Here is a 23,817-nt window from a genome sequence, read left to right as displayed (position 1 = left end):
TCACCTCCGGTTCTCTTACTGTTGCTGGTAAAGAGGGCTGAGCCGTCGGGTCAAACCAATCTGCCTCCTTCCCATAACCCCCCAAAGAGATCTGGGACAACGCAACAGTGGGCACAATCCACTCAACTATTTGTTTCCCCTTTAAACTGAAGGTCTTTACTTTCCCTCATGTTCATTAAAGAATGAGCTTTGCACGGGGAGGGGGAATCGGATGAAGGTGGTCAAAAGGTACACACTTCCAGTCATAAAATAAATACGTACTCGGGATGTAAAGTAAACATGATAAACGTAATAACACTGTTGTAGGTTATATATGAAAGCTGTTTAGAGAGTAAACCCTAAGAGTTCTCATCACAAGGAAAAAAAATTTTTTTCTATTTCTTTCATTTTGTATCTAAATGAGATGATAGATGTTCATTAAATTTTCTGTGATAATCATTTCGTGATGAATGTAAGTCAAATCATTATGCTGTATGCTTTAAATGTACAGCGCCATAGACCAATTATATCTCAATAAAAGTGGAAGAAAAAGGAAAAAAAAAAAAAAAGAATGAGCTCTGCAGAGTGAAATGGCAGCATATTTGTACCTGGTCTCTCAGCCTCTCTTGGTGGCCCATGATGGCTGTGGCATGATGGGGGTATTTCTGCTTTAGATGTTCTAGGAAAGCTTCTCTCTTACGATCCATCTCTGATGTTTGCATTCCCAGTATTTCTTTGGAACTTCGAGGTCCACCTAGGGTGTGTCTCCTTGGGATGTTTCGGGAAGATTTGGAAGCTGAAACACGACTGTTTCCATTAGAAAGGCGTTCCTTGGTTCTGCGACATTCTGCATCTTCTAAGGATGCTACCTGAAGATTGCTCTTTCCTTGTTCTGAAAAACAAAAAAGATACACCTCACAATTAATGATTTCACACTAGAAATCTCATTTACAGAGCACCAAGAGCATTTGTGGCAGCTGTTAATACATGAATGCAACTTAGCACATTTGTGCGTGTGTGTGTGTGTCTGTGTGTGTGTGTGTGTGTGGCAAGAAGGGGAGCAAATCAACAATCGAAAGAAATATGCAAAACTGCACTTTAGAAATCAAGATGTTGCAGCAAAATCTCTACAATTTCTGACTCTTTCCCTGAGGTCATTCAAAACGAGAACCCCTGGTCGGACTAGTTTGCAGGCAATTTGGGTTACCCTTCACCTTCATCTGTAATTACAGAAAAGTTAACTTCCGTGATTCTGATTATTTCTTTATTTTTAAACACAGTTTCATCCTGGTAACAGGATTTTTTATATTTTTATAATCTGAAGGTGGTTTCTGAAACATTTGTTTTATCTCCAAGACCAAAAATAGCCATTATAATCATGGACATGTGAACCACTTGAAAATTCAATTTCTCCTTGTTACCTATCACAAACCAAGCAAGCAGAAGAATATTATTACAGGTAATAATCAAGGGGATGTAAAGGCTTAGACACGTTTTACTTGAAACAGATTTTATCTGAAATACTCAATGAAAAAGGAAGAGAGATGGTGCATTTTGAAGGTCTTGACCCAGACACCTGGCCTCTGAGCTGGCCAGGTAAGAACAAGTGATTCCTACTTAGAACTGAGCAACTGAGGCCGGCAATGACCACGCATAGGGAATCTCCACTCATTCTCAGTGGATGGCAAATGGAGTGTCAGGTTTGAATATTTCAGTTAACTGAGAAAGAGGAGTTACTTTTTTTTTTTTAATGAATTCATTTATTTATTATTTATTTATTTTTGGCTGTGTTGGGTCTTCGTTGCTGTGTGCGAGCTTTCTGTAGTTGCGGCGAGCGGGGAATACTCTTCGTTGCAGTGCGCGGGCTTCTCACTGTGGTGGCTTCTCTTGTTGCGGAGCACGGGCTCTAGGCAAGTGGGCTTCAGTAGTTGTGGCACGCGGGCTCAGTAGTTGTGGCTTACAGGCTCTAGAGTGCAGGCTCAGTAGTTGTGGCGCACGGGCTTAGTTGCTCCGTGGCATGTGGCATCTTCCCGGACCAGGGCTCGAAACCGTGTTCCCTACAAGGTCAGGCGGATTCTTAACCACTGCGCCACCAGGGAAGTCCCAGGAGTTACTTCTTAAAAAAAAACCCAAAACAAAACAGAACAAAAACCAGAATAGGAAGAGAAAGTAATAAGCATTCTGAAGTACTTCAGAAGCTTGCAAGTTCTCTTCATGTAGAGCAGTTCATATACAGTAACACAGACGCAGGCAGAGTAAGGTATCCTTGTCCACTGAATTCCCTGGAAAAAGCACAGGGCTGGGTCTAGGGAGTCCTGCCTTTAATCCTAGACTGAGGACAAACAACGGGACCTCTCTCAGCCTCACTGTTTTCATTAATAAAATAAGCATGGTTGAACTGGTATTAGATATGCAAATTTAAATCTTTTAAATACTCTCTATTTGTTAATTTGTTAATTATTTTTTGGCTGTGCCACGCCACACAGCATGTGGGATCCTAGGTCCCTGACTAGAGACTGAACCCATGCCCCCTGCATTTGAACCATGGAGTCTTAACCACTGGACTGCCAGGGAAGTCCACTATTTAAAAATTTTTTTAAAAATTTTTTTATTATAAATATACTCTAAATTATTTTAAAAAATAAGTTTCCAATTTAAGAGTGTATTTGCTAATTATTTATCTTTAAAAATTAAGTACAGGGCTTCCCTGGTGGCGCAGTGGTTGAGAATCTGCTTGTCAATGCAGGGGACACGGGTTCGAGCCCCGGTCTGGGAAGATCCCACATGCCGCGGAGCAACTAGGCCCGTGAGCCACAACTACTGAGCCTGCGCGTCTGGAGCCTATGCTCCGCAACAAGAGAGGCCACGATAGTGAGAGGCCCGCGCGCCGCGATGAAGAGTGGTCCCCGCTTGCCGCAACTAGAGAAAGCCCTCGCACAGAAACGAAGACCCAACACAGCCATAAATAAATAAATAAATAAATAAAAATTTAAAACAAAAATTAAGTACAGAAAATACACCCAATATTTAAGAGTTCTAGACTAGAGTCTCAGAGAACTAAATCTTGACGCCAGTGATATAAACCAACACGTGTCCAGAGTTTACACATAAACTAGCTCCTCCAGAGGCAATGACACTAATACAGTTTCCCTCTTCTTTACCTAGAAATGCTTGTGTCTAGAACTGTAGGTACAACGCCCTTGCTTAGGCACAGAAAATACTGTAATCTTCGGTTCGTTGTCCTGCTCCAGTTTTTCACCCCTAGATGTGTGTTCTGGGAATAATTCTTCTCGTTTACCCTTCCCTTCTCATTACATGGCTAATTACAGCATCTCCATCAGATACTGATGAGGAAAGCGAAGGAAAAAAATAGCCCAATTAGTTCATTCTACTTTTCATTAGTTTCAGCAGTACGTTTAGAAGGGGAGACGACAGAACTATTGGATTAAAAGATATTGAAAAAAACAAGTAAATAAAAAGGCTCTGGGACTCAGTAAGAAACCAGGGAGGCTCAACTCACTCCTGAAATAATGGAATTGAAATCTGGAAGAATGGGTGGAAATTGCTCCCTTTTCCTCAAATGATGAGAAGAGTCTTCCACTGAAAATCACTTTGAACATGGGAGCACCTCAAGTTACGCAATTATTGAGTGAAGTATTTTTTCAATAGGGAAGGGGATGGCGGTAGGAATTACAGAGAAGCCCTGAGTACTAGGCCCTGCTCCACTGCCTACTCCACATGTGGTTTTAGCCAAGCCGTCTGTCTGGTGTCTGTCTGTCTTGATTTCCTACCTACAAAATGGAGAGTTCAATAATATTACCTGTGCTATTGATACTGCAGGATCAATAAGAAAATTGTGAGAAGAGAACTCGACTGTTTATTACGAGCTTTCATGCATGTGTTTCTTTGGAATTTCCCTTAGCACCCAGCCCATGCTAATCATTAGTAAGCATCCAATAAAGACCTTCGGGTTGGGGGAAAAAAAAGATATTGGGAGATTAACTATCATTCCATTCATTTAGTTTACCTTCTCATTATATGGGCTCACGTGATGGCTACCTTATTTGTGGTTTCTTCTCTAACGACACAGAGGTAACAGGGTCTACGGGATAAAGCCAGGTGCAGAAAATGCCGTATCTCAGGTTGGTAAATATGTGGGCAATCTGAAGAGGTTCAGCCTTATCTTTTTGAGTGAGTGTGTGCATGTGAGTTTTGTATTAGCCAAAATTGTTATATACGTGATATAACACAGCTGACTTCCAAATGGATTTTTACGATTACTTTTTTTTTTCTTTTTTCTTTTTTTGACTGCACCGCACGGCTTGTGGGATCTTAGCTCCCCAACCAGGGATTGAACCTGTGCCCCCTGCATTGGAAGCACGGAGTCCTAACCACTGTACCGCCAGGAAATGCCTTTGATTACTTTTGACATCATAAAAATAATATATTTTAAAAGTCATCCAGGACATCTAGATTAATTAGCAGGACAGAATCGCTGGGAAGGTGATTTCTTCACCTGGAAATAACACACAAATATCCCCATCCACCCATAAGGATAAACACTCCTGTTCTTCAGCTACCAACAAGGGCAGAAAGTTCCACTCGGCCTTGCTTTGCCACACAGACTCACAAGAACTATTCTGTTTCATCTCAGGATCCTCAGAAGGGGTCAAAACAGCCAGAACAGCAGTCCCTTGGAGACTGAAAAGAGTTTTGCACGTTCTTTGAAATAAATCGGGAAAGGAGCGGAGAGGGGCAGAGCTGGAGTTCAGAGTCCATCTGTCAACATCCACCTTTGAGCAGCCCCCAACTCTGTGACCCTCCAAGCCCCACCCTTCCTAACACTGCCCACTAAGAAGGTCACGTCAATCTTAGGTTACTTTTCCATGTTTTTCTGTCTTGTGGATTCTTCTAAAATGTCTCCAGGGGCTTACGGAGGTTTAAGGCGAGGTGGAGGACAGCAGCGAATGGCACCAGTGCACAGCCCGGGGCAGACATCTAACTGCCCTGGGCGCCCACTCCCTCCCCGGCCTCACCTGCCTGCCCCTCACTCAGCTCTGGGCCCCACCTGCTCACGGGGCCCCACCAGGCCCCTGCTCCACTTTCACGGCACCCGTAACAACCCAACGCCGTTCCCACACGAAGCCTCCCGGTCACCGGAGCCTTTCCCACTACGAGACTCAGTTCTTGGAAGCTACCGACTCCCACGCCCGAGGGACAGGAGACGGCTCTCCCGTTCCGGTCATCTGGGGAGAACGGGATCTTTCAGCCGAGCAGGAAACAAACAAAGGGGAGCAGCAGAGGGTGTGTGGTCACAGTTGCTCAGCGCGGAGTCAGAGGTCTCAAGTCCCACCCATTCCGCACTATACACATGGACACGCTGCCCAAGGCGTGGAAACAGAAACACAGTTCTAACCTTGCCTGCAGTGCGCTTTGGTGCTAACATTTAAGTCTGGGTGTGTCAAGCTGTTTGCTATTCTGGGAATAGGTGTCAAACAAATAATGAAGCTGGAGCCTGAAGACAAGGCTTCCAGTTTTCCCTCCCTGCCCCTCCCCAGCCCAGAGCCATCCCTCCCAGCAGCTCGTTTCCAGCAGGGCCAAGAGCAAGACGGGAGCTTCCAGTGGAGAATGGCCCCTCCAACCTTTCCCAAGCAGGAGTGGGTGGGGATCAAGAGGGCAGAAGTGCCAGAGAGAGACTCTTCTGAGTTTCAAAGGGCCTCCTGGCTGGGATGGAGACTTCTGGAAAGGAAAAGTAGAAAGTGGGGACATGGGGAGGGGCAGGTATGTACCAGGTATGCTGGGGAGGCGGTGGATTATGGAAGATGGGTCATCCAAAGGTAAACACCCACACAGCAAATCATCCTGCAGGCGGGAGACCGCGGGAGCTGCCGAGACTGGCTTCTTGGCCCCCGCTCGGGTTGCCTGGGCTGGGTCGGCTGACCTGAAGTCCGGGATCTGGACCTGGCATCATTTAGGCATTCCACGCCTGCCTGCTACCTGAGAGCCGGGAACAGGGCTGATGGCTTTCCTGACACTGTATTCCTGGGTCAGATTAGGCAGGCCCTGGCCTCCTAGGGAAGGAGTCCCCCACTGCTTCACAGCGGCTGCTGGTCAGCTGTCTCTAAGGTGTCGCTTTTTCAATTGTGCCGGGATGCTCTCTTGCATCGGAACATCGCGGGGAGTTGCAGCTTTGACTCGCTGTACAATCTATCTGGATCTACCACGGCAGCAGCCACATTTTGTCTGTCCGTGTATTCAAACCATAACATACTCCTGTGCACACAGAAGAAAAGTGCATTTTCCAGTCCCCTTCATCTAGCTGGGGCCTTGTTCTAATCCCGGTCAATGCAATGTGGGCAGAAGTGACGTGGGCCACCAGTAGTCCTGGCCCCTGACCTCCTGAATAATCTTCCGTGCCCTTTCTCTTTCCCCTTTGGCCGGTTAAATGCAAAAGCTCCAGCAGAAGCCTCCCAGAGCCTGGGGAATGGCGTCATAAGTAGACAGAAGGAACCTAGGTCCCAGGGTGGCCTGCAGGTAAACCATCCAGCAGATCCACTCGGCCAAGAATGTCCACGTTCCACTGCGCTCAAAAAAATTAACCTTGATTATGCTAAACCACAGACATTACAGCAATCAGGTTATCTGACTCCTATGTATCACATATTCTGTTGGGGGCCCACAGGGTTCCTCAGTTTGCCAGCTCTCTTGTTAATATCATAAAGATCACCACCAGAGACAAATTGGCACAGAAATTACAGCTGAAACCAGATCATTATGTACATTCCTCTAAAAACCTTACGAAATTTTAAAAAAGAGAAGGTTTCTGGTAGAGATTTTAGACAAAATAGCAACAGCCCCTCCCCTACCCAGGAAAGCATTCTTGTCTCAAAGGTTGGTTTGCTGATTAATTGATCGATTCATTTTTTGCAAATATTTATTGAGTGACTGCTCCAAACACTGAAAGGGGTTAGGAAGTGTAGTGAAATGGCGATCTAGACAGACTTAATTCCCTTCCCTCAAAGAGGATCCACATTATAATTAGGGAGACAGACAACGAACAGATAATGTGTATATAAATGTCACATAGCGATAAGTGCTCTGAAGGGTAAAGCAGGATAAGAGACAGAAACTGATGGGGTAATTTTAGAGGAGACCGGAGCAGAGACCAAAATGCCTGGGACTCCCCGAGCTTGCACCCTGTGGAGCTGCCAATACTATTTTTTTTCCCGGCTTCACTGAGATATAATTGACATATAACCTTGTCTGAGTTTGAGGTGTACAATGTATTGAATTGATACACTTATGTATTGTGAAATGATTACCACCATAGTAAATACTAGTATCTTAAGACACGGGAGAATCAGGGCTGGTAGAGGTAAGCAGGTGGCTGACTGCACTTCACTTGCACAGGGGTTTCAAGACCTTTGAAGGCCAGAGCGAAAGCAGTCACCTCAGGGCTGTGGGCAGACATGCATCCCTGGGAACCCCCAGGACCACTCGGAGGCGCCCAGGGCCTTCAAAAGAAGTGTGATACGGTTAGATTCAAATTCAACTGCTAATTACTAAGCACCTCTCTGCACTTGGAAGTACCCTTTCACACTGTTATTACTCACTAGCTGACGATTTAGCCCTGGGAGCCTCATTTATAAGAGCTCTTCTCGAGGTGACCATAATGCGCCCAGTTTGCCAAACAGTTCTGGGTTACAACTGTCGTCCCAGCGAAATTATTTATAGCATTCCCCCCTTTCACTCTCAAAACTGTCTCGGTTTGAACAAGTTACAGGATCACCCAAGGGATCCTTATCTATTGTAGATTGATAAACTCAAAGCCCGGGGGTGGTATAATTTGCCTTCAGTTCAGCGCGTATTTCTTGATCGCCTGTCTCATGCCTGGTGCTCAGTTAGGTGCTGGGGATGTGAAGACAAAGAAGGCATGTTCTCTGCCCCCGAACACCACACTGCCACCGGCATTACGATGCCAAATACGATCAAGTGTGCAAGGATAGGAATGGGCGTGTGGTATCTCGGGTGATGCGGGCATCAGAGGCCTGGCCTCCCTTGCGTGGGCCTCTTGCGCATCAAAGAACTGGAGATGAGGCCACACTCCTTCACACAGCACCATTTTCACCCAGGACTCAACCGGATCTTAGAAATCTAACCGGGATTCTTAGCTCCCTTCCACAATCTCTCCAGCCACCACTTCCAGCCTCCCTGACCTCTAAATGCTGGTGTGCCCTGGGGCGCATCTCTGGGACCTTTCCTTCTGCACATGGACCCAATCCTAATCCATCTTTCACAATCCCCGGTCCCCTCTCCTCAATTCCAGCCATGAATATCCAAATCGCAATCAACATCTCCACTTGGATGCCTGATAAGCCTCTCGATCCTACCAAATCCATAAGATTTTCTGCTCTACACTCACTTGCAAGCCATTAAACACCCTCTCAGCTACTCCTCTCAAACACTTTCCCATTTAGGTAAATGGCAACTCCCCAAAGGCGCAGACCAAAATTTCTGAACTCATCTCTGACTCCTCTGTCTCTCGTATACCCCACATCCAATCCCTTGGCAAATTTGGTTTCATCCTCAATACTCTACTACCCTACCCGCTGGTCCAAGCTAGGGCCTGGTTTACTGTGGAAGCCTCCCAACTGGGCTCCCTGCCCTCCCCCACTCCCACTGGGGTGACTCTCAGTACAGCACCCAGGATCTACCCTTTATGAGACCACTCAGACCTGCCAGCAGCTCCCACCTCCCTTGAAACGGAAGCCCAAGTCCTTACTACACTCTCACAGGCCCTACCTGATACGGCCTAGAATTATCTCTTAACCTCTTTTCTTCCCGTCCTTTCCCCACTCTGTTCTTTGAAAATGCTCTTCCTGTTCCTTCCCTCACTTCTTTCGGGGATGCTTGTTCAAATATCACAGCAGTGACGTTCTCCCTAATGACCTTACTATGGGTTCACCCCCTGCCCCCTCCCCACACTCAATCCTCCCTTTCCCTGCCTTATTTTTCCCCACGGCCTTATTTCCACCTAACAGAGTTACTAGCTAAAATAAAAGATGCCCAGTTAAATTTGAATTTCAGATAAATAACAAATAAATTTTAGCATAAGTATGTCCCGAATATTGCATGGGATATACTGATACTAAAAAATTATTTGCCATTTATCTGAAATTCAAATTTAACTGAGCATTCTGTATTTTTCTTTGCCAAATCTGGTAACCCTGCCATCTAATATGCCATCTATTTTCCTTATTTGTTCATTGTCTAGCTCCACCACTCCCCTTCCCCCCAAACTTGGCCCTTTGAATAAAAATTCAATGAAGGCAAGTGTTTTTAGTCTATTTTGGTCATTGCTGTATCCCCAGCTGCTAAAACAGTAACTCCCAAGTAACAGACGCTCAATATTCATTGAACGAATGAATAAAGAAAGTGATCACACTCAGTCTGACCCTCTCCAGCCGCTGAAGTATCTTCGAATTGCTATGGTTGTTTGAAAGTCGTTTCTTAAATCGGTCCCACTCTTGTTGCCCCTCTAGATTCTGAGTATTTTTATTTCAACAGAAGCGCAGAGGTTGAATTCTTGCTGTAGGATCCTGTCTATCAAAATGGGGAGAGAAAGGGAGGCGAGGGAGCCCCACTGAGGAGAGCGTGGTGCTTTGGAAGCACAAACACAGCCGGCTAGTTGATGGCTATGCGACTGGGATTCTCCAGGGTTTACTGGTCTTAAGGTTTCCTGCATTTCACTGGTGGGGGGCTGGGAGTGTGTGTGTGTCTATCTCTTCTAATTAATTGCATTTTCTTCTGTCTGGCTTAGTTTTGCATTTTCGGTGTGGATGAGTCATTTGTTACTTCCCTTTTGCCTTTTTAGAAAACACACACCTTTTCCCCTGTGCATTGTTGCTGCTTCTCCCACGCACATCACAGCAGCCCCGCAAACACCATTACTAACTGGCCCCCGGATGAACCTGGGGTAGGCTGGGGGCTGGGGGCTTCTCGATTGTTTGGTGTCCGAACATGCTGCCTGTATGATACTGCAGGGTAGGCTCTGGAATCACAGACGTCAGACACTGGACAGCAAAGGAGTCCTTTCTCCACCGCAACCCAACCCCACTGCAAAATTTCTTTGGAACAACATAAGCTTCTGGAAATTCCCTACGGAAAACACAAGTCTATTATAAACACAAAGGGAAACTGCTCGGAGAAATTTTACCAAAATTATCTAACAGCTCCCAACTTTTGAATTAAAACATACAGAAAATTCACCGAGTTCTCCATCTCTCCCCCACTTGGACAAGTGCACCCCTGCTGTTCCGATCTGGAAAAGAAAACAGCCCCAAACTCTGCGATTTAACTCTCAAATACGACAAAACTTGCATCCAACGTGCCTTTGCCTCATGGAATCCCCCAACCAATGAATGGAAGTGTTGCCGTCCCAGAGAGAGCTTTCCAGAAAGAGCTCCTCTCTCCCACGGCTGGAGCAGTGAGTATGAAAAGCTGCTTTTAGCGATATATTTGTCATTGCCTAGAGATCTAGCACGTACTGACGGCTTACGGGGCTACAAACGTGACATCACCCCGCCACTTCTTTTGCTGCTTAAGCAAATCCTTCCAGAGATAAAGTCCAGCTCACAGCTCTCCACTCAGTTTGGGAAACGCACCACCCCAAGAAATACGCCTTTTCTGTGCCAGGCACCCGGTCTGCAGTTCTAAAAAGCAGCAGCCAGCGGCGAGGGACACGCGGAACCGTAACTCCATCTTTGAATGAGCCTGTTACTTACCCTGCATCTGTCTGCTGTCTGCTGAGTAAGGAAGGCACGGCTCACATTTCTGGCTTTCATTTTCTTCCATTGTCCCTGCCTACGGCCCAGGCCCTTCGCTGGTCTTTAAACTTCAGAGCGCAGTTCTGAAAAAGCTCCCAGAAAGCGCCTGGAAGGGGGCCCGGGGGTGGGGAGGAGGGGACGGTGCGAAACCCCACCCCAAACTACTCTCCACTCCGGTACAAAGTCTCTCTCGCCGGGGAAAACTGCATTCCAGCGCCGGGCCTCCCGCGTCCCCCCGCGCGCGCGTCCCCGCGTCCGTCCGTCTGTCCGCCCGCCCGCGGGCCGGGCCCCCGAGGAACGCGGGCTGTGCCCCGGCCAGCCCCGCGCCGCGCGCTCCCGTCGGCCCCAACAGGTGATGCGCTCTCCTGCCCGGGACCCGCACGGCCTGTGGCCCTTGCCACCAACTGCGGCGACTCCGCAGCCTAGGAAGGAAAACATTTCCCAGGATCGCCGGCAGGAGCCTTTGCTGGAAGCCGGTTCTCCCGTCTCTTTAATCTCAGACACAGAATCAGCCTCCCCAATAGGCTGATATCCAGAGAAATAAACAGCCGACTGTGGAACGTCCCAAATTTCAGTGAAATCCCATTTTAAAAGGACAATGAGAAAGACAGGGTGTATGCTGAAGGTTCTTGAGTAAACACTTCCCAGCACCAACTGTTTAGAGCTTGATTAACAGACACAAAGAGGCAGCTGACTTTTCACGCAATCAATTTCAATGTCTTCAGCTGGACTTCTAAAAGTTTGTACTCCTTTCCCTACACTTTCTCGACTCTTCTTCCTCTCCCCAACACACACACACACACACACACACGTTGATCACAAATCTGAAAACTAAACTAGTAAAATCAACCTTTTGAATCTCTCCAGTTAATTACTTTAAAATATTTGAATGGATTCAATGCTTTTCTTTGGAAGGGACAGAGTTACATCCAACTTACTCATTCTCCCTTTAAACTACCTACAAATATTTATTTTGTTCTTTACCCAGTCCTTGAAACACTGGCAAATTTCCCAGAAAGTGAAAAGAGGAGGCACAGTATCCACACACACACAAAAAATACGGGAAAATAATCTGAGCAATGTGGGTGCTGCTGTTTCAGATATGGACAAGTAACACACTCACTGGTAGGGAGAGCGTGATATTTTAATCTGTAGGAGCCCCATCATTTTGGGGGGTGGGGAACACAGTGGTTAGGCCGCTGACCATAACTTGACCCAGTTTACAGGTCATTCAGGCAAGGTTTTAAATTTAGATGAAGAATGTGTACAGAACAATGGCTGGCCTATCCTCCAGATTCTGACCTTGAGTCACCTGTGTGCTTTGGCAGCGTGGGGGACATATTTTGGCCATTTAGGAGAAAAAAGATTCAGAAGGCTGTAAAGGACAAAGAAAAGTCATCCTGCCGGGAAGTGAGCTCAAGTCACATCAGGAAGGGAAGAAGAGACCCCTCAACTCCTAAAAGAATTTTTCTTGAAACCCAAGAAGTAGTGGATCATCCAGAAAGTTAAAGCCAAGCCTGGTAGCACGAAGGCAGGCAGTTGGGTTTGAAGGGGCAGGTAACTCAAGGACTCTGTGACTTTGCAACAGAATGACCTGGTAATCTTGCTTTAAGGAGGAACTAATCTTAAACAGTTTCTGTACTGGTGGCCTGCGGCAAAAGCCAGACGAATCTCCTTTTAACCCGACTATTTCCTTGGGTACAAAGTGCTTATGAAGGAGGGATCTGTGTTCAGGCCCCCAGGTCCAGATTATCCGGATCCTTGTATAGATGTTGTGTATTTGTCTTCAGATGATTCACGCCAGAAGGGATGGGGGCGGGGAGAGACAGCAACTCTGCAGCACCAGATCACCAGCCTAAACCAGACGTCCCTGGGCTTTGGGCTTGGACACCAACCCGACTTGATGTGGCGTGTGCAGAGCCTGCTCCTGGCACTTGCTACCTGTCACTTGACACAGTACAGAGGCAAAGGAGAGTACAGGGTCCCAGGATGAAGGAGACAGCAAGGCACCTACAATGGCGGTCCTCAACAACCAACAGCACCCTGCCCTACCTGGGGCCCTTCCAGACTAGCTCAATCCAGGCAGAAAAGATTCATTTTGAGATGCAGATTATGCCTGCCTGGGGCTGTTTGGAAAGTGTGAGAGCAGATGAGCTCCTCTTGTTGATTCCCGGATAAGCAAGATGGGGGCAGCTCTCCCAACCGTCTTGAGCTCTGCTTAGTTTCCTGGCAGCCCAAGGAACCCCCTTGGGGGACCACGTGTCTTAGCTGATCGAACCCTCCCCTCCCCCAAAGCAAAGCAGACTGCTGCCTCTGTAGACATTCCTCGAAGCAGAATTCTCTGGGGAACGCACAAAAGAAAAAGGCATTAGCAGTGAAGATAATTAACATAAATCATTAAAGACCATGAAATTTAGACATATTTACAGTAAAACATGTTCTCCTGGAGTCAAACTTTCTGACCATTCTGTGGGGAAAAGCTTCTTCTCTACTCATTACTGGCCCTTTGTTCCTCCTCCTTGAGAACAGGAACTGGAAACACTTTGAGAGGCTCTGTGTTAATGCCATGGCACTATTCTATACATCTCTCCCCAAAACACACAGCCCTTACTAAGAACTTTTCGTTGATTGTCAGTTTCTCTGAGAGGGGTCTCTGGAAAACAGTAACTGTATTCTACAATCTACATTAGCCTAGTAATTCATATCTTCATGAAACACACTATTATTGTCATTGCCGTTACTGTGGAGATGTTCTTTCTGGAAGAAACACTATTTGAACTAGATGTATACAAGGCTTTTCAGTTTAATTTAATTTCTGGATTAAAAAATTGCTAGGACAAACCAATCTGCCTACTGCCAGACTTTGAAATTTGCTGTGAAAGGCGTAAGGAAAGCGGGAAGAACTTGACATGTGATTTTCTCGCAGTCACATAGAGAGCTACAAGAGGTTACCAGCAGGCTACATTTTCAACTCTGTTTCAGTTAACCAGGAAGGGTGCAAGACGATTTCTTGGTTAATGGCTCCATATGTTGGCAATTCATGACTCAAAATGAGCTAAGACACAGAGAAGTGTCATTTAGAAGGAAAGATGGGACTTCCTTGGCAGTCCAGTGTTTAAGGCTCCATGCTTCCAACGCAGGGGACGTGGGTTCGATCCCTGGTTGGGGAACTAAGATCCCACACACCGCGTGGCATGGCCAAAAAAAAAAAAAAAATCGTATCATCTGAATAAAGACAATTTAAAAATAAATAAAATAAAAGGAAAGACAACTGATGAGATAAAAGAGTGATGTAAGGGCAAATGGTGATTTCGCACTCAGAGCAAACCTATGACTCAACTGGGCCATTACTGGTTGTGATAATAGAATTTCAACAGGCATTGCCATGCTGGGCATTAATCACAAAAATCATAAACTGTTGTGTATGACTTCTCGGCAGGCCTATTTAATTACAGGGCTGAGGAAAGCATGTCAACTTCCTTTGTGTAAGTTTTTCAAGAGAGAAATCATGGCTAGAATCAAGCATTTGTGGAATTGTGCTGCTATGTTTCAATTTTTGTTTTCTTTTCTTTCTTTCTTTTTTTTTTAACTTTAAACCCTATTAAGAACATGAGAGCTTAAAATATGACACTGGGACACAAAAGAAATAATTAATGCTGGGCAAAGTCATAAAATATAATTTTCCAAGGCATTGATAACTGTGAAAGTCAAACAAAACAAAGTGAAAAACAAGCAACAATGTTTCAACCAGAGACCTCATGTCTGATGTGTCACCCACCTCCTTTTCTAAAGGACACACTGTTGTGTGTCACTCTGTAAGTCAGAAATAAAGGACTTTTGACAACTGGGAAAACATTTGCTTAAGTGGGTGATCTGGTGAATGAGATGGAGGATCTTCAATCCTACTGTTGCCAGCTGTGTGTCAGCTGGGTAGGGTGACCGTATACTTAAATATAAACCAGAGCACTTGTGATAGGGAAAGGGGACACCATTAATAATGACAACAGGACACGATGCAGAAACTGTGACTGTTCCTGGCAAACCAGCACAGATGGTCACTCAAGTGTAGTCCAAGATAAGCCCTACGTACTCCTCTGGTTTCCAAATACAAAATGAACATAATAATGCTGCTTGAGTTTCCCAACACAGACCTCATTAAGAGAAACTTAAGCATTAGTTAAAGGTGTGAACCTCACCTCTGTATTACAAGCCCCACCAACAATTTCACATCAAGAAACACAAATTCTACAATATGATATTCTGTATGATTCATCCATCAAAACAGAATTTTCCTTTCTGTGTTTAGGGCAAACATCTCACAGATGGGACCAGGTAAGCATTTATAGCTCCAGCATCTCTCCACAGAATAACCAACCTTCCTTACAGTTCTTAAAATCCCAATTGCTCCAAAGAGACCCTGCTGGCCAAGGAGAAGGGAGGGGGCCAAGAGCCCCCCGCTCCACTCAAATCTCTCTATTCCGATGTCCTGGAACTTTCCTCCCCTACGTCATAACAAATTCCTCATGCGTTTATAAACACGAGCCACACTTCGATCCAATGTGTTAATGCTTTAAGCAGATTTGCTTTCTTTTCAAAAGAATCCATTGATGTTAGTTTTTACTGGGGTTTCTTTTTATCTCTTTTAAGTTGCTAGATACAGGAGAGCACAGACCTCTGCAAAACACTGCAGCTAAGCTGCCATGTGTACAGCACGTCCGGAAGGAGCTCTCGCGGGGTCACCGCAGACCCGGTCTGGATCCCAGGTGGCAGCTTTTAAGTGAAAACTGCAACTTGTATATGATCACGCCTTTTCTCCCAGAGTGAACTAAACCACGACAGAGTCCACAGAATTCCTAAAGGCCCAGGATGGAATCCACGGGAATGTGAGAACTTCCACAGACGTAAGCGCCCTGCTGGCTTCCTCGCTTTTCCCAGTGGTACCATTATGAACCCTTTCAGTATGGAGTATTTGGTGAGGCCTCACTGGAAAGGGACTTTACTGGCCTATTTCTGCTTTTGGGCTTCTCCACATGGCCTCCCTCAAAAGCTGCAGTGAGCTGTCGGGGGTCGGGGTGGGGGGGAACAAGAACTAAGGGGAGCCAATCACAGAGCCAGAAGACTGGGATCCTGTGGTTCCCTTCTCCCCACTGGCCTCCCCCATTCTGCAGATGAGCAAACTGAGGCCCGGAGCGTTAATGCCAGTCAGGGTCCTGTCTCTCCTGTACTCTGGTCAGCCTTCGCCCTGTTAAACTTGCTGAATACTTAGGATCTTTTTTTTGTTTGTTTGTTTTAATTTTTATTAGAGTATAGTCGATTTACATTGTTGTGTTAGTTTCAGGTGTACAGCGAAGTGAGTCAGTTATACATATACATATATCCACTCTTTTTTAGATTCTTTTCCCATATAGGGCATTACAGAGTATTGAGTAGAGTTCCCTGTGCTAAACAGTAGGTCCTTATTAGTTAGCTACTTTATATATAGTAGTGTGTACATGTCAATCTCAATCTCCCAATTTATCCCTCCCCCCTACTTAGGATCTTTTATCCTCTTTTCTCACGGCCACCCTAGGGGGTCTCTCAATTATTCTAATTCCTTTTGCTCTACTGAAATGAAGAATCAGGTCAGGGTTGGTAAAGGGGAGGTTATACCCAGCTTCTAAAATCCCTCTCCCCTCAACTGTAGAATTGGGTCTGGTATTATTCGGGGAGCACTGCTGTACAAGCCACGCGGCATCAGGCATGGCGTCCTCTCTGCTCATTGAGACCTGGTGTGGGCTGTGTGTGCCAGCCGGTGTGCTGGTTCTGCACCGCCATGGACCGTCCCAGGTGGGCAGGGCTTCCCTGAGGAGGCGAGGCTGGGACCAGCCATCAGAGATGCCGGAGAGGGGCCTGGACATGGCCAGTAGGGGAAAGAGCCGGTGAGATGAGCTGGGGGAGGCGTGGCCAGGAAGGCACACCTGTACAGTACAGGGGTGGGGTGTGGGGCCCTGAGAGCCTGCCCTGGAGGTGACCTTGATTCAGCAGAAACCAGGTCTACAGATGTGCGTCTTGGGGCCCTAAGGGGAGGGGATGGTCCTTACTGCTCCCTCCCCTGAGCCTCTGCTCTCCTCCACCCCTGCCTCTAGAACTCAGAGCTCCTCACCTTTCCTACCAGGGCAGGGGAACCCATTTCAAACTGGACTGATGGTCTCCATATGCTTCAGTGCCAAGTAAGCGCTCAACTAGACTTTGTTTCAATAATGCATCTAGACTTGTTTTTTTAGTTTTCTCATCAGTTCTTAGCTTTGGTGAGTAACAGCCACAAACTTTATTTGTAAGAGAGCCACCGACAGCAGAGAATGGAAAGGTCAGTGCAAACATACGGCCCTTCGGTTCCCGAGAGGTGGGGGGGGGAGGGGAGGGGGGAGAGGACGCGGTGGGGGGGTGTGTGTGGGGGCCACAGGGGCGCGCAGTGACGCCGGGATGGCGCGGAGCTGGCCAAGTTCACCCCGCACGTGGAGTGCGGCGCTGCAGATGCTGCAAGGGCGCGGGGTGCTCCTAGGACGGGGGCTGCCCCGGGGGTGCGATGGGGTGCGGGACGCTGCAGCAGCTCCGCCCCGCCCCGAGCCTCAGCCCTCCAGCTTATTCACCCTCTAGTTTTATGGTCAATTCCTGAAAACCAATCATGTGCTTCAGAACTTAAGTAGTTTTACAGCGATTTCATTTTTCTCTCCCCCAACCCGGCCCCTAGAATTTAAGAGGCGGGGAGAACTTCTGTTTCTTGCAGATGGGAAAAACAGTTTTAATAATGAAGGACCGACCTAGTTTCTGGGGCCGAGTGGGTTGGTGGGGTGCTGAAATTGGGGAGGGAGATGAAGACCTCCGGCCTTTACCAACCACTCCACAGCTCAGCTTCTCTGCCTTCCAGCCGGGGGGGAATTTTGTGTTCATCCCCGTGTGCTTAAAATTCGACGTTTCCCAGGTTATGCTGTTTTGCTATTGAAACGTACCTTTTTGCAAACTTTACGTTCTCTGGAGTGGACAGGGTTGGGATCATAATTAGAAGTTGGGCCAGGGTTTCCATAACACTATATTAGGAGTCTAATCTGTGTACCATGATTGATTTCATAAAAATAAAAGGAATGAAATGATAACAGGTAGTTTCTACCTGGTCCCTCACATATACACATCCGCCATTCAACACACCCACAGCCAATATGCATAAGAACCCCAGGACCCCGATAAATGACAAACTGGTGTGTACAGTGAAAAGGGGACCAGCAAAGCAATTTCCAGGCTTGCCCAGCTCACAAGCGCCTTCTGAGGAAGGCGCTGGGGAAGCTTCTCTATGCCACCCCCAAGCCTGACCTTGGTCCAGCCACTAGGGATCAGCACCCTGATGGGAGAGCCTGGTGGGACAGCTCAGATGCTCTGGGCAGGGGAGGGGTTAAGAGACCCAGTCAGGTCTTCCCTCTTCTTTCTTACAGAATTTGAATATGAGCCATATAGAAAAGAGATGGTTTGCCCAGGACTTTGGGTGTTCCCAAGATGCGGAAATTCGGGGCTTAAAACCTGGGAAGTCCCAGGGAACTTGGGTTGAGTTAGTCACCCCAGATGCAAGCATATGATGGGTGAAAAGCTGAGACCCACAAACAGAGACGTTAGCAGGCAAAAGCCATGGACGAGAGAGAGAGAGAAGGAGGGAGAGAGAGAGAGAGAGAAGAGAGAAGGGAGAAATAAAGAGTAAGCAGGGACTCCCCTGGTGGTCCAGTGGTTAAGACTCTGCGCTTCCAATGCAGGGGGCGCGGGTTTGATCCCTGGTCAGGGAACTAAGATCCCACATGCCACGCGGCCAAAAAAAAAAGAAAAAAGAGTAAGCAGCAGTCACAGGAAAAAAAGACCAGGTAGGCATGAAACAGCTGTACGAGGACAAGGACAGATCCCTGTTGGTTTCCCAGAGTTGCTGTCATCCTCATCCTCGTGTAGCTACTGCTGTACCTAATAGATGTCAGAGAACCATGCCAACTGCTCAGAATGCCTGGCAAAGCCATTCCCCAGTCTTCCTCCCCCTCAACCCAGCCGATGTGTAGTTCTGTCCCCTGTCATCTGAACAGGTCTCACCTGTGAAACTCAGCGCAGCCACGTGAAGAGTTCACAGAATCACTTCTGAAATAAAACAATATAAATATGGTTTGGAACACCTTCAACACACACATTTTCTTTGTCCTATCTTTTTAAAGATTTAAATTGCCCTTGGTTGCAAGTTTTTACACTAAAAGATTTATTTCAAGAGGTTCCCCAAATTCTAAAGGTAAATTTATATAGACTGGATTGAGGAAAAGAACAAAACCTACGAAAAGCAAACCGTGGGGACTTCCCTAGTGGTGCAGTGGTTAAGAACCCGCCTGCCAATGCAGGGGGCATGGGTTCAAGCTCTGGTCCAGGAAGATCCCACATGCTGCGGAGCAACTAAGCCCGTGTGCCACAGCTACTGAAGCCCGCGCACCTAGAGCCTGCGAGCCACAACTCCTGAGTCCGCATGCTGCAACTACTGAAGCCCGCGCACCTAGAGCCTGTGCTCTGCAACAAGAGAAGCCACCGCAATGAGAAGCCCGCGCACTGCAACGAAGAGTAGTCTCCGCTCTCCACAACTAGAGAAAGCCCACGGGCAGCAACAAAGACCCAACGTAGCCAAAGATAAATAAATAAATAAATAAATTTATGAAAAAAAGAAAAAAGGAAACTGAAAGTTACCTTGTTTAAGGCAGTATTTCTAAAAGTTCAGCCATTTATTTTCTGCAACCAAATTTTCACATTATATTAGTATGGACTTTATATTGACTCAAAAAGATTAAGCTTTTTCTCATCTATAATATTGTTAGAAGTATGGGTTTGATAAATAATTATACATTTTCTTACATATAGTAGAGTAGACACATAACTGCTTTTTAAAAGTAAAATGTTTTGTTTGTGTAACTCTTAAACGTGCCTCATAAGACACTGCAGTGTGGAGTACTGGTTTAGGTTAAAGGTGACCAATCCATCCATGGCATCATTCATTCATACCATCATTTGTTCAAGAAGTTATCGAGCACTACTTTGCCATTGGTGCATGTTAAGGATGGAGGAATTGATAAGACAAGCCATAGATTTGTGAATGTTTATCACACTGCACAGTATTTATTTGCTCATACATGAGCCTCTGTCATGAGATTGTAAGGTCTCAAAGGAGTGAGAATAGCTTTAGATCATTTTTGAATCCCCAGCTCGTACCACAGCCCTTGGCCCACTGAGACACTGAGAAAATGTTTTGCATGGTGGGATCAATGAAGGAATGATGATACCACGTAGACTAAGAAGATAATATCTATGTTGACTTAATTAGAGAAAGATGAGAAGATTTCTAGTAAAGATATAAACTAGGGGCATGGAAGGAGGAGCAACCATATTTGTTAAGAACAGGAAAGATGGGAGAGAGGGTGCCATGTGGTCTCAAAGAATAAATAGAGTGTCACCAGGCAAATCTCTGGGGAAAGAGCATTTCAACTCAGGGAACCCAAGTGCAATAGCCAATGCCTTGAGAGCATGAGTTGTGGGGTATGTGTTAGGGGGTGTGAGGAGTAGGGGATGGTGACAAATAATGGCCGAAAATGAAGACGTTTTAAAAAATTAATGGTGGGCAGAAGACCCGAATAGACATTTTTTTCAAAGAAGATATAAAGATGGCCAACAGGTACATGAAAAGACGCTCAACATCACTAATCATCAGGGAAATACAAACCAAAATCACAATGAGATCTCTCACACCTGTCAGAATAGCTATCATCAAAAAGACAACAAATAATAAATGTTGGCAAGGACATGGAGAAAAGGGAACCCCTGTGCACTGTTGCTGGGAATATAAGTTGGTGCAGCCACTGTGGAAAACAGCATGTCTGTTCCTCAAGAAACTAAATATAGAAGCACCATATAATCCAGCAATCCCACTCCTGGGTATATATCCGAAGAAAACGAAAACACTAATTCGAAAAGATACACGCACCCCAATGTTCATAGCAGCATTATTTGTAACAGCCAAGACATGGAAGCAACCAAAGTGTCCATCATTACATGTAGGGATAAAGAAGATATGGTATATACACAATGGAATGTTACTCAGCTATAAAAAAGAATGAAATAATGCCATTTGCAGCAACATGGATGGACCTGGAGGGTATTACTCTTAGTCAAGTAAGTCAAACAGAGAAAGACAAATATTGTATATTTTTACTTATATGTGGAATCTAAAAAATAAAACAAACGAATGAATATAACAAAACAGAAGCAGATTCATAGATACAGAGAATAAACTAGTGGTTACCCGTGGGGAGGAAGGGGGAGGGTTAAGATAGTGGAAGGGGATTAAGGGGTACAAACTACTAGGTATAAAATAAATAAGACACAGCACAGGATGTAATCTACAGCACAGGGAATATAGTCAATATTTTATAATAATTTTAAATGGAGTATAATCTATAAAAATATCAAATCATTATGTTGTACACCTGAAACTAATATAACATTGTAAATCAACTATAGTTCAATTTTTTTTTAATTTTTAAAAAATAAATTAAAAATTGATGATGGGGATGGGGATTGGCAGAAGATTGATAAAACAAGTAAGGGCCATTTTGAGGGTTCTTGCATTTCAAAGGAGAAGTTTAAATTGTAATCTGTAGGGCTTCCCTGGTGGCGCAGTGGTTGAGAATCTGCCTGCCAATGCAGGGCACACGGGTTCGAGCCCTGGTCTGGGAAGATCCCACATGCCGCGGAGCAACTAGGCCCGTGAGCCACCATTACTGAGCCTGCGCGTCTGGAGCCTGTGCTCCGCAACAAAAGAGGCCACGATAGTGAGAGGCCCGTGCACCGCGATGAAGAGTGGCCCCCGCTTGCCGCAACTAGAGAAAGCCCTCGCACAGAAATGAAGACCCAACACAGCCAAAAATAAATGAATAATTAATTAATTAAAAAAAAATTGTAATCTGTAGGCCATGAGGGGTGAATGGACCAAATCTGTGCTTTAGAAAGTGATTCTGTTGGCACAGTGGAGGCTGTATTGCATGGAGTGGCGGGGAGGGGGGAGATGAGCAGCAGGGCAGTTAGTTAGGAGCTATAATAAACGAACCGTTTCATGGTGTGTCTGCTGGAGTCATGGGCAATGTCTCTCTGTTACCCCTTCCCGCCTTCTCTGCGTATTTGTTCACAAGAGCACATGCTCTGCGATCCGCCCACCCTGATTTAAATATTCTCCCAAGGAAAAGCTCATCCACTTCACACAAGTCTGAGTCACTATGACACAGAAATTACGTAGACCAGCATCTATGTTTATCCAATAAGAAAAAAAAAATCAACAGCAATAAGTGTGGCCTGGTGAACAAAAAATCCAAAGATAACAAAACAGAAGCAGCAAACTAGTAATTAACAAAATGCTGTTTTATTCAGGTTCTCAATTTACACAGAAGCAAATTCATGCTCACGCTTGAGCTGTGTGATCTTGGATGAGTGGTTTTGTTTGTTTGTTTGTTTTTAATAAAGCTGATTTGCCTTTTTTTAAATAATTTTTTTCCTAAATTTATTTATTTGTTTTTGTTTTGTTTTGTTTTGTTTTTTGGCTGCATTGGGTCTTCATTGCTGTGCATGGGCTTTCTCCAGTTGCGGCGAGTGGGGGCTGCTCTTCATTGTGGTGCGCTGGCTTCTCATTGTTTTGGCTTCTTTTGTTGTGGAGCGGAGGCTCAGTAGTTGTGGCGCACGGACCTAGTTGCTCCACGGCATGTGGGATCTTCCCGGACCAGGGCTCGAACCCGTGTCACCTGCATTGGCAGGCGGATTCTTAACCACTGAGCCACCAGGGAAGCCTGGATGAGTGGTTATTTAACCTCCTGGGCCCTGGGGTTTCTCACCTGTAGAATGAAGGCTTTAGGCTGGATAAATTCTGAGACCCCTCACAATGATAACCTAATATCTCAGTTCTTCTACTACAGCTTTTGCAGATAACCCAGGCTCATGTTGGGAAGCAGGATACTAACTCAGGCTACTTCGTTCGTAAGCAGCTCTTCCTTCCGGGGCCCCAGCTGTACTAATGGGAGGGAGCAGAGAGTTGCTTATGCTTTATTCTCAGTGTTCTACCTTGAGTACCCATGCTGTCTGCACATACAAGCTACAGCCTAGTTCTTGAGGCCTCGTCTTTACACAGAGGCTGAGTGGGGTACACACTGAGCTCTAAGGTGAGGAGAAGCACATGGCTTTAGTCACCTTGAGCTGCTCCTATTTCTCCAGGAGTGTCAGCATGGAGAGAGCGCAGACTCTGAGTCTCTGCTCCATCCCTTACTTGCTATGCCAACCTGGGCAAGTGACTTCAGTTTTCCTACCAATAAGATGGACATAATAATAGTACCTACCTCACAGGGTTGTTATGAGGATAAAAGAAGAACAGTGCCCGGCACCTTGTAAGTGCCATTTTAGTGTGGTAAATGAATAAATAGAACCTGATAGGCAATGCTATTGATCTCAGTGATAACATGATACACCATCCTTTATCATCCCCATGTGGGCCATGATCCCCAACAGAGCCAGACAGGTGACTAAGGCTGCTGGGTCAAGGTAGAAAGTGACGCTGCTGGGCAGAACCCCGAGATCCCTTGGTATTCATCAGGTCATTCCCACACGGTGATACACGTAGCTATTCCCTCTCTACTGAATTCAGGGAAATTATTTTGGCATTTTTCTTCAAAGTCTGTAGCGCTCTCAACAAAAATAAAATGCAGTGACCTCAGTAATCTAAACATAATGGAAATATCAAGAATAGATTTGGATGAGGCATGCCCAGTGACATTATGTTTGCAAGACTGATTGGGAAAGTTAGAACATGTTGAAATTTAGTGTAGGAAGCACCTGCCAGGAACAAACTTGTTCCCCAGTTAGAGAGACTGGGCGTCCCCACCCTTGCCCCACCAGTAACCTTTCCAAAAAAAAAAGGTTATAGGCCTTTATAACC

At 45.9% G+C, this 23,817-nt stretch overlaps 1 protein-coding gene across 28 annotated transcripts in view; it reads right to left on the bottom strand.

Moving 5' to 3' along the window:
- Window positions 1–23,817, bottom strand: part of KIAA1217 — a 498,998-nt gene that overhangs the window by 318,431 nt on the left and 156,750 nt on the right. For 18 of the 28 annotated variants that reach the window (XM_082385188.1, XM_082385204.1, XM_082385197.1 and 15 more), the window contains exon 2: window positions 588–871. In XM_082385188.1, coding sequence (XP_082241314.1) covers window positions 588–701 — 114 coding nt within the window. In that variant the 5' untranslated portion in view covers window positions 702–871. Of the gene's footprint in view, window positions 1–587; window positions 872–9,434; window positions 10,138–10,763; window positions 12,726–23,817 lie in introns of those variants that run through there. The other 10 variants (XM_082385205.1, XM_082385202.1, XM_082385191.1 and 7 more) reach the window with 9 other exon arrangements.

This window comes from Balaenoptera borealis (assembly GCF_965194805.1).
Source record: "Balaenoptera borealis genome assembly, chromosome: 3".
NCBI lineage: Eukaryota > Metazoa > Chordata > Mammalia > Artiodactyla > Balaenopteridae > Balaenoptera > Balaenoptera borealis.
Note: the sequence above shows the minus strand (reverse complement) of the source record. Positions and strands in the feature narration are given on the sequence as shown.